This window comes from Clupea harengus, chromosome 10 (genome assembly GCF_900700415.2).
Source record: "Clupea harengus chromosome 10, Ch_v2.0.2, whole genome shotgun sequence".
NCBI lineage: Eukaryota > Metazoa > Chordata > Actinopteri > Clupeiformes > Clupeidae > Clupea > Clupea harengus.
In genome coordinates this window covers 9587593-9599644 of record NC_045161.1, presented here as the reverse complement: position 1 = coordinate 9599644, position 12052 = coordinate 9587593, and the positions used below count along the sequence as shown (strand labels likewise).

Genomic DNA, 12052 nt, shown 5'->3' with positions numbered 1-12052 from the left:
GTGCTAAGCACTGCCACGCTGTTGATCCCCCCGCTGTGGCGGCAGCATCTCAGTGTCCGGGATATTAAAGGATCGCCACGCGGCAAAAACTTTCATGCAACACAGGTGTGAGACTGCAGCTTTATTCACGGCTCTGGCACCAGGGAAAGTTACAAGCACCACAAGAGTCAAGCAGTAAATCCAAAGCCCTTTCTCATTATAAACTCAACTCCTGTCCCTTTATTTCAGTGAAAGAAATGTGGCTAACAGACATGACCAAACTAGTTTTGGCTGGTTTCTATCAAGACTAGGGAAAAGTGATGACTCAAGGGGGGTTTTACAATGCATATATACATCCTTCTGTCTTCCATTTGTTGTCATCACATGTTCCGTCCCATGGTGTCAATTATGTATGTCAGCATCCTTTCCTGCTACTGTTCAGGCCATGTATGTTACATTGTGGCTTATGTCTGCCTAAAGGAGGTCCCCATGGTCCTGCTAATATGTTTCTCATGTTCCTCATTAGGATAAGGAATTTTCATATGCACCTGCATCTTTCAAACTTACAGACAGTAAAAAGACAACTTCTCACCACCAAGCACTTTAAGGTCTAAACAAAATGAAACTACAGCCACGTCTCCAGTCAAGCCTCTGCAGCAGTTCAGTTGGATAGTCTACATTTTCGGAAATAAGCCTATTATAAAGTCTAAAATGGTTACTGGTTTGGAGAAAGTTACACTGATCAATCAGATGTCATAAAACCTGGCAGACTAGATAAAAGCAAATATAATACCCCAGACATAAAAACACTGTGAAAGAAAAATGAAAGGTTGATTAGTCTTAAGTAAAACAATAAGCATTCAGAAGTGTATAAATATAATATGTTTTTATGATTCCAAGCCAGCCTGCCGACTTACTGTTTGTCAAGGGCTCTGAGGGTCATGCACTGCTGCGCTGTTTGATCATGCATATCACCTCGCTCTGCGGCCGCAGTGTCCCCGTGGATAGGATGCCAAAAGACTGCCCTGGCACCAGGCTGAAGTCAAATCTCTGCAGCAGTTTAGCCATTGCAACCTTTGCCTCCATCTGCAAAAAAACATGGCATTTATTTCCAGGCTGATTGAATAAAATAATGAGCGTTTTTTTATGTAATGGGTGGTTTCTCAGAAGGGCTATGTTGCAAGTAATCTTTTAGGGGGGAGTCAGTGTACACATGTTGAAGTGGTCTGTAATGTAGCATATTAAAATAGCCTACAGGTCTAGTCAAAACACAATTTCAGTGACTTTGGATGAGTTTGTTCACCTGGGAGAAGTTTTGCCCAAGGCAGGCCCGTGGGCCAAAGGCAAAGGGATAGTAGCAGAAATAAGGCCTTGATGGATAAAGCACAAACAGATTTGTTTCGTTTTTAAAGTTTGGCTAACATTGTGGGTGTATTCAGTTATATACAATATAATTCTTGTAAAGTCACTCAATGTATGGAGACCACATTTATTTCTTACTTAGGAGCATTCAAATTAAATCTCTCTGGATCAAATGTCAGTGGATCCTTGAAGAATTTGTCCATCCTTGAACTCACATATGTACTGAGCTACAAAAAGAATAAAAATGCTACAACACATCCATTCTGTATTGCCACAATACTGAGATGACTTCAATATGTAAATCAGGATCTTGCCCAGGTTGTGACAGAAACATACCTGTCATATATAATTAATCAGGATGGTGTTCTGTTAAATCATAATGGGACAACCAACTCTGACTTTCACTGAGACTTCAATGAGACTTTTATTAAGACTTTCACTGAGACAATCTCCCAGATTACACATTGACTCTTTAAAAGACCGGGCCCTGATTGGGCAAAGGGTCTGATGGATCCATGTCAGATCAGGATTGGACCAGGTTTCGGGATGACATCCTAAATTATAAGGAACTTGACACTCACCATAATGCCACATCCTGCAGGGACCTTGATGCTATTAATGACTGTTTCCTTTGCCAGCCAGCGAGAGGTAGCAGGAGCAGTTGGTTATAACCTCAGTCTCTTTCAGCACCTACACAATCATCATTTAAAGACATGTTTTCAAAATGTATGATTTAGACATCTTCAAACAGAAGTTATAAAAGATGGGAAGACTCTGGTCAGTATTCTCCTTAGGCTGATTATTAGAACAAATAATTATGAACTTGCTAGTTGGCCAACACTGTTTCTTGAAATAAACATTGGCACACACATATCCCTGATGGCCAAAGAATAAGCATTTCATGTTGTATAGTTAATGATAGTCAAGTGATATCGGCTAGTGTAAATTACCTGGGTTAAGTAGGTCAGATTTCCAAGGTCCTCATAGCTGATCTCTTGTTTCATCCCAAGGACTTCATCCACCTCCTCTTTTAGCCTGGGTTAAAAAGCAGATGCATTAGTCTTTCAAAAACTGTAATTATTATAACTATACAGCAATATATGTGTGTATATACAGTATATATATATATACTGTATATATTATGTTTAAGTCAGGCATATTAGCACTTATAATTCTTCATACCTCAGTAGTATCTCAGGTTGTCTTCCAAGTTCCATGATGGCAAATGAAATCTGATTAGCAACTGTTTCGTGACCTTAATTTATACAATGATATGGTGATCAATGCATAAGAACAATATCAGTAATTGGGTTGTTCAACTGGATTTATTTTTAGGTTAATAAGATAGTAACCTGCTATGAAAAATGTGATAAAGTTGTCAAGCATGATTTCGTCATCGTTGTCATCTTTTTTTTTTCCTCTGTGAAGATAAAGCAAAGTGAAGATAAGTTGTTGCGTAGACAGCCCTTAAGGCAACCCCAGATGATCTTTATATTCCTCACACTCCGATCAAAAATATACAGATTGCAGATAGGCACCCCGGTATTTTCAGTAGCAGGTTAATTAGACCCGACAATTAGTCTTGGATTCTGAGTCACAAGATGAAATATAAAACCTAAGGATGCAACTAAACTAAAAACAATTGATTGTAACAGCGAGAGTTGAACTTTTACTCTCAAAAAGAAAAGTCTGTTGGCAAACTACACAAAGGTTACCTACCTGGAACCTTTAACAAAGTGGCGCAAAAAAATAAACAACAATATAAAAGTAGAACAGACTAACCCTAACATACTGAACACAGTGTCTGAATCCTGTATTTATGCATATACATACAGTACCAGTCAAAAGTTTGGACACACCTTCTCATTCAATGGTTTTTCTTTATCCAAACTTTTAACTGGTACGGTATATACATACATACATACATACATACATACATACATACATACATACATACATACATACATACATACATACATACATACATACATGTGTGTGTGTACACCAATTGAAATTACCTGCACTTTTGAGAATCTGTGTAAGAATGTCCATAGGCACATCCTCACCATTCTGAACTGCTTTCTTCCGCTCGTTTATCCAGGTGGCTCCTGTGTCACGAAGAAACTGGGCAGCTTCCTCAATTTCCTGCACCACTTTTTTGTTCTTCCTCAAAAACTGAATGAAAGTATGAGGTCAACACTTATTTATCTCAGCTGGTGACGCACTGATCCACTACACTGGGTCTGAATTGGCATCAATATTGACATAATTAACTGTTCAGACTGTGATCCACACTGGATAGCGTTACATTGTCAATGTCATGAAGTTGTATCAACACAATCTTATCAATCTTCAATATCAATGTAATTTGCAGTGGAATAGTATCAGACCTCTGTGTCAGCTGATGCCATTAGTTATCAGGTTATAAGTATCCGTCTCAGGAGAAAAAATGCAAGGAAATATCACTAGCTTGTTTTCTCCCATACTGCTGTGACACATTACCGCAAAGGTTGGATCTATAATGTGGACCGTGCCCTTCGGACATAACTCTATGGCTCGAGGGAAAGGGGAGTCACTGATGTTCAGTGAATCTAAGTCAACTCCAAAGGCCACCTACATGGAATATCACAAACACTTCATGACAATCAACATAACATGATGTAACATAACACTATAACATGTTCCTTGTTGAGAACATTACTACAAACTTGTGGGGAAGGACCCTTTTTTTATATAGCTATGAAGGTTGGTTAGGTAAGATGTAGTAAACCTACTGTTCATTTAGTAAACACTTAGTTATGGAAGACATTTTGTGCCTTATCTTCGGGTACATTTTTAACTCCTTGACAATTAAACATTTACCATAGGACTTTATTAAGAGTATTACAATTCATTCATTTAATAATAAACAGTTGGCCTTTAATTGTTCACATTGGGCTCTAAGAGGCAGTGACCTTTGCAATCACATCCAGGGCGAAGGAGTTGGCCAGCTTGTGCATGTGTGCGGGTGTCAGGCTATCGGCATACTCATCCAGCTTGGTCATCAGGCACTCCGCTCTCTCATTGAAGGCAGTCATCAGACCCCGTAAGTATCTGTATATCACCGCATCACAGACTTGAAACAGCTCAACGCACCCTTCAAGATACTTATTAGAAAGTACAGTGAGTCTACAACTCAGAATGTCAGAATATATTGAAGAACTCACAGGTTTAAAATAAGACCCTGATTACCCTGTGTAAAATCAGTATCATGCGTGAACATGATTAATCAAAAAGATGGTGGTGGAATGTAATTTGAGCAAGCAGGGAACTGAAAACAATGAGCCGTGCATAGTCTGTATGGTAAATGTGAGTGGGAGTTGAGTTCTATGTCTCTAACAATGTCAAGGTAGTTCAGGGAGCAGTGGCTCTGGTAGAAAGTCATAAAACTGTGATTTTGTGATCACCCATGCAATGACAACAACGAAAGAGAGCACTTAACTCGTAACTGAAGCATGATTGGATTCGGGCTTTCCATTGTCCATCAATAAGTCATATGCTAAAGGTGCAGTCCTTGTTTCAGGCGAAAAGGTTATTGATATTTGAGCTCATCAGCCAATCAAATTACACCCTTCACTTTCATGCTCCTTAAGCAACGTGTTGATTGGTTGGAATAGTGTATGGCCCGGTCAGAGCCACTTTGTTTGTTTGCAATACAGAGCCAGGACTGTGTACAAATACCTGACATGGCCAGCTAGAGGAATGTGAGAGGATTTCACTAAATTTGACGAAAAGTGTAATGGATTTTAATAATTGTGCCTTAACGTGGATGATTAGCTTTCAGGTTGCATTTTAATTAGCACAGTGAGGCGACTTTTCAAGACATTGCCTGATACCAAATAAGTTGAACATCTTCTTGTTAATAAAAGGGTTTTTGGAATACTTTGGTGACATTGGGAACTCCGGTGTGCAAAGAGTATAAAAGTGGTGTTTACTGGAGAGATGAGGAAGTATTTTTTTTTATTTTAGGAAGCAAGATTTGTTACCTTGGTTGCCTCAGGACAGCTAACAATGAGTAATACAGAATGCAGCATGTTCACTCAAACAAACAACAGGACCATACTGCTCAGCCCTACAACATGAAGATATTAAAACATGGGAGCAGGTTTCAGCTCCATTTACAGATTGTTCCTGCTTAACTATCCACATTGTGCTGTGTGGTACAATAAAAGTAGTTTAGGATCATGACAGTTTAGTTCAGTTCAACTGTTCTGTCCACCTGGCTTGGCGGCAGAAGTTTCCTCGTTGCACGTCAACTTTTAACCTATGCCTTACACCAGAGCGAATAGTTTGACGTAGTAGGCTAGTGTGTAGTTTACATATTAACTGAAGGAAGAATCCTGGCTTGAACCCTCAAAGGCAAGCAACATACAAAATGCACAGGTTTAATAATTACGCATGGTTGCGCTTACCATTCCAGAGATCTTTGGGGGATATGGAAACACGTGTCATGCTTTCTCAGTTTACGAACCTGTGTGCCCTTTAGTGGGCTAGTTTGATTCCTCTTAACTATTTCCCTGGGTGACTCCCAGGGTGGCGTAGTCGTGCGTGTGCTCTTGCTAGTCGTAGCTCCACTCCCATATTGTCATGCCACATATACATAGGTCGACGGGACGAACATAAAGAGAATTGACATACAATATTTTTTGCAAGAGGTAGCCTATGTCTGATATTAGGCTGTGTGATAAATTATATACATGTAGGCCTTTGAGCACTAGACTTGATTCTTGTAAAGCAAATTTCGGTAACACTTTACAATACTGGTGCAGGAATAAGCATTCATTAATGCTTTATCTAATATATGAATTACCATTTTAGTAACGGCAGCCAGTCGTTCAGATTTTGGTGCGCAGATATTTGCAAGCAGCACAACTTATCCCTTACTCCTACATTGTACATTTGTCCCAACAGAACTAAAATAGTGTGGATGTGTGGCCTGTCAAGCATCAAACCCCAATAATAGTCAATGTGCCTCACCAAGTCAAGGCATAACATAATGATATATTCACAAATTATTAGTTAATTATCAATACAAATGGATGCTGATCATTTTATTTTTACATGGTAGCATTTAAATATACAATTAATAACAACAGTAAAGCCAGTATAGCTTTAGTTTAAATAACCTCCATGATAATCCTGTATTCCAGTCATAACATAAATAACTTAAAAATAATGAATGACTACCATGAAGAATAAATCTTTTTATTGAAGAATCATTTGAAAACTGTTTCCCCAACACACAGAGGTCAAACTAAGATTTTAAAACCACTGTATCACTTACTAGTATGGTAAACAAAGTTTTCCATTTCTAATTGAAACTCATCTTTCCCCCGCTGCATCACTTTTTATATCAATCCTGTTATATATATATGTATATATATATACACTAGCATAGCAATCAAAAGGAAATGTAAAATGGAAAGAAAGGGTATTTTAGTCATGCTGTCAAAAGGCAAATGTAATAAAGACCTTTTTATTTAGTAGGTCATTAGATTCTTTCATGGCAGTGAAATTACCAAAAAATTCCCCTAGAGTCAGCAAGAGTAGGGGTGGAAGATAACTCACAGGCAGACCCCATGGCTTTGGTCATTAGAATGGCCCTGACTACAAGGGAGGGAATAAACATGGATACAGCCAGCTCTGGAAATAAGGGGAAAGCTCTTCACGTATGTATAGGTGGATGGAGTAAGGAAACTTGTATCTATCAGTAAGGGAAAACTGGTGGAAGAGAGGTTTTATATTGACGGTGAGGTGATTCCTTTTATTGTAGAGCTTAGTCAGGTTGTACAATTCCACACTGAGTGACTGGGGACAGGTTGCACAGCTCAGAGAATGAATTGTTAAGGCTGTCAGTACCATTGATAAGATCTTCTAGCATGTTACATTTTTATTGTGGTGCTTGCAGTTTGGGCTTTGCCACACACAAGGTGGCCTTTGACTGTGTATGAAGTTGGTATTTCAATAACATTTTATTTATGTAGCGCCAAAACAATAAAATTGTCTCACAACGCTTTACAGAGTCCAGAGCCTGAACCCCCAGGCTCATAGGTGGAGACATTTGAGAGAATCCTGAAGGCTGTTAAGAATGGCTTGGGGTGCCACATTGTCTAAATACTTTAGCATTGCATGAAAAAGGAATTTTGGAGCTACCAATGACCAGCTTGGTGGAGGGGTTCAAATATATTAAGACAAGCTTGGACATGACTGTCACAGTCTAAGGATCCAGCAGTCAAGAACATTGCTCCAACAGTGTCATCAGGGAGGAGGTGGAATCCACGAGAAGTGGTTCAACATGCACCAAGCGCATTACAGCATGATAGGATGTCATTGGGCAGGTACACAGTAGAAGAGCAGGGTTTGGGTTAGGTGACAGTTGGAATGCATGGGGTAAGACTACAATGCCGGAGAGCAGGCAGACCAGCTTTATTGCGAGCAAGAAGAGGAAACTAAACGAGCAGCCGCTTCTCAAGCAAAGCAAGGGCAATGGATGAATCATTGTTGGAGCTGGTTCTGATGTCTTCCCAAATCTGCTCCTCAGTCAGTGGGTGGGTGAAGACGAAAGCTGCAAGTTGTGTATGGATGTTGGCTCATTAAAACATATGCTGTCTGGTTTTATAACTAGCTTGACCCAGGTACATCTGGAGACACAATATGGTTTAAAAATCATTGCCGTGTTTTTTTTTTGTTATAAACAAGTTGAGGTTAGCCCTTTGCCATTTAATGACAGGGACAGAATCATTTCTTTTGTGCGAGAGAGGCAGGAAAGTGGACAACAGGAATGTGCAATCATTACCAGCCAATGGGCAAAGTGTGGGATTCTAAATTGCTGGTTGATCTTGTAAGGCAACCTCGAGTTCCACAGTGTTTTTTGTCACTGCTATACGACCAGGCATGGTGTTGTATTCTGTGTGTGAAGGCATTGTTTACTTTATCGAGTTAACGATAAAGAAGGTGCCCACGTGACAACCCCAGTGAAATGCTCATGAAAGTGTTGTTGTTGTTGTTGTTGTTGTTGTTAAGTAACGGTATGATAGTTGTAGCGCACCCTGCTGTGTAATAATACTTAGGCTAGGTTGTTGAGTATGAATACCTGCATGTGACAGTAAGAGGTTTGGCCACTGTGAGAAGTCCTCAACCAATATCACAAGGAATTCAACATATTTTCTTTGCATAATTAAAGTTTCCTGAGTGTGTCCCTGAGTCTTATGGTATTTTTAGAATCTTCAATTCTAATTAGTCATTTTCATTTTATGTACAAATTCCTGCATTCTGTGTAGGTCATTGTGATAAATGGTTTGGTGATTAATTAGATTATTCAGATTTTTTTCCTGTCTACAAATGACGAGCATACAATAAGGTCCCTGCAAGGATGAGAAGGGTCTTACACCAGGAACGCCGTTTTAGACCAGCAGTTTCAGTGGCATTGGATGCATGCAAGTGTCTGTGAGTCTGGCGAAAGGTTGGTGATATTTGAGCTCAACAGACACCCCTCCCTTCCGTGCTCCTGAATCAACGCCAGAACTATCTGAACACCTGAGGTCGAATTATACTTTTGCGTCGGTGTCCGTCCTCTTTACGGATGGGCGGGGAAACGGATTGGGACGGATCCGGACGTACTGTTTTTGATTTATACTTCTCCGACGGCTGTGGGTGTTGAAAACAATTCACCGCCAGAACAGTAGGTGGAGCAACGGCTTTTTGGTCGCAGACGAGCTACTCCGTGACGTCATTGTATGAAAGAATTTGTTGATTTAATATCCCACCTCCCACCATAGACATATATACACATGTAGAGTGTGTCTAACGCTATATAGTCACTTGAAAACGCAAACTTATCTCCATCATGGTTGGTATTAATTGTGGGGAAAAATAGTAGCAATCTATAACAAAATGATATGCTTCTCTTACATACACTATAGAAACTATTAAAAAACGATTCAATTAAATGAATACTATCCTATTTTCTTTGGTATTTTTGTCATATTCAGATTTGCAATGATGATTGCTGGGTAATATGTATGCTGTTGTCCAATGCCAAGTCTCTATTTGATCATGTGATGAGACAATATGATAGTTTAGGCGCAACATCTGAACGTCAAGACCGACAAGCTGACTGAGCAAATAAATATCTGTGACAACGCGAATACAGGAATACAGGATATACAGGAATATGCGAATACAGGAATACAGGAGGCAAACTGGTATCATGGAAGAAGTTAAAAATAAACTGTCATCTGGAGAGTTTAAAACAATACAAAACGAGGGGGAATCTATTGTATGGAGATATTTCTGCTTAGTAGTCAATGTGGATTCTATGGATTAAACCTCGATGGTTGGGGGAGAGAGATGAACGTCTGAACGTCAAGACCGACAAACTGACTGAGCAGGGCCAGAGGGGAAGCACACCTGCAAGCCGAAAACAATGGCTTTCAAACATAAGCGTGATAAGGCATTGAACATTCCATATTTAAATATCTTAATAAGTAGTCAGGTCAACGTGTCTGCTTCACATGCTTCTCCCTTGTACGTCGCTTTGGACAAAAGTGTCGGCTAAATGACTAAATGTAAATGTAAATGTAATAATGGAGAAGTTCGTTTTTGAGAGTAAAATAAATTACATTTAGGATAATAGCCTTCTTCCTGTGTGCGGGAATTTGTTTATGTCCTAGCTGTGACAACAGGATTACAGGAGGCAAATTAGTATCATGGAAGAAGTTAAAAAGAACTGTCATCTGGAGAATTTAAAACAATACAAAACGAGGGGTAATCTGTATGGAGATATTTCTGCTTAGTAGTCAATGCGGATTAAATGGATTAAACCTCGATTGTTGGACTATCTAGATCGTTTTATAACGAACTTTGTTTTTTTTAAAGAAATTGTCATCTGGAGATTTCAAAACGACACTCGAGGGGAAATTTACTGTATGGAGATATTTCTGTCGGATGGCATCATAGTCGATGCGGATTCTAATGAGGCTGTTTGATATGTCCTATGTAAGAAGTGTGAAGCTTTAATGAAATATGATTGATGCCATCCTCTTTCTCCACAACATGGATTAAACCTCGATAGTTGGACTATGTAGATACTTTTATAACGAATGTGGCCGTGTACTTACATTTTTCAAGAAAAAAGATGATCTTCAATGGTAAGACTTTTTATTCGTGCCTCTTCTGGTGTAGCATATAACGTGAGTTTTATTTAGGCATATCAGATGCATAGCGTGTGTAATGTGTAGGCCATTGCATTCCGTTCTTGCAATGTGAATAATTCATTTCAATATGCTTATCTCCCTTTTGTGCGCGCTTGTGCGTTTAACGGGGCTTGTTTGTGTGAGCGAGTGCATTTATCATTCATCTGTTGATGCTCGAGTTTAATAAAGGCAGGCTATTCTTAAAGGACCCATCGTATGCCCATTTTACCACAAGTTGATATGGTTCCTTGGGGTCTTAATGAAATGTCTGTAACATAGTTAGGTCAAAATACCACAAGGATCATTATAAACTGTACCCTTTTACCCTGCTTAATACAACCCTTCTCTCAGACCCCATGCAGACGGACTCTAGTTTGCCTGAACCCGGGTTCATTTTTCACACCTATTTCACACCTACCCACTTTTTACATCGCGTGCACATGAACCCAGTGAATCCGATTGACTCAGCTGTAGTACATCCCCCACGCCTGTTGGTGGCGCTTTGGTGCTACAGACAACTGAAGAAAACGGAGAAGAAGACAGGAGCATGCTATCAAAATAACATATGACAGTAGTTGAGCTCCAACTAGCAACGTTTAGCTTAGCCGCATAGCCTACATTTAATCTGCACAGTAACACATTATGTTGGTTTATAAAATCAGTGGTAAGAGCAGACTGTAGGTTAAGCGAAAAATAATCATATTTGTTATTGATAATAAAGAGTTTAGAACAGTGCAACAAAGCAATGTGCAACATGACATGTCTGAGTTGTTTAAATGCCTGTGCTTTATGGAGATGCTGAGCTTGAGCAGGAGAGACCACAATGCAAGTGCTGTGGATCCTGAATGTTTCATGGTTTACAATTGCTTCCAATTTCATGGTTTTATTACTAACAACAAATGTAGGCTATTGTTGAGGGCTTTGTCCTTCACATACTGTAGGCTACCTCTGAAGTAACGTTAACGCTAGCTAGTAGCTATCGCTATCGTTGTCTGACAGGACTAAAGCTAACGTAACATTCATCTGTTTTGAAACTTCCGTCTATAATAAAAAATCTTTTCACGTCAGATTTGCTCATATAGGCTATTGCTGACACAAAAAACAGTTTTTTGAAAAATGGTCTGATGCAAATAGATTAAACAGTGATAGATTAAAGTGTGGCTTGTTAATGTCATCCCTTTCCTAACAACAGATAGATAGATACATTTGTATTAATCCCGTTAGGGAAATTCACGTGGAAAAGGAGCAAGGTAATAGGAAGAATATTTTTTTTTAAACTGGAGAGCTGTTATAACTGGCTGCCAAACTCACTGCGCCATGGCAAACTATTCAGTTATTAAATAATGCCGGTTGTGTCCGTTGTTCTGGCTGGTCTAATGATGCGATCACGTGGGGCAATCCGATTAGGTATGCGGATAGCGTGCAGACGAACACCAACAGCAATCGGATTCGGAGGTTACTCACTTTGGACCCCCGAT

At 39.5% G+C, this 12052-nt stretch overlaps 1 protein-coding gene across 1 annotated transcript; it reads right to left on the bottom strand.

Moving 5' to 3' along the window:
• Positions 1 to 918: 918 nt before the first annotated feature.
• Positions 919 to 5832, bottom strand: LOC105910686 (cholesterol 24-hydroxylase-like). The gene is given in 12 exon segments (XM_031574836.1): positions 919 to 1065; positions 1283 to 1349; positions 1480 to 1568; positions 1923 to 2016; positions 2018 to 2031; positions 2292 to 2376; positions 2524 to 2596; positions 2694 to 2759; positions 3360 to 3516; positions 3844 to 3954; positions 4296 to 4434; positions 5777 to 5832. Coding segments are annotated over 12 exon segments (1098 nt in total).
• Between the last annotated feature and the right edge of the window lie 6220 nt (positions 5833 to 12052).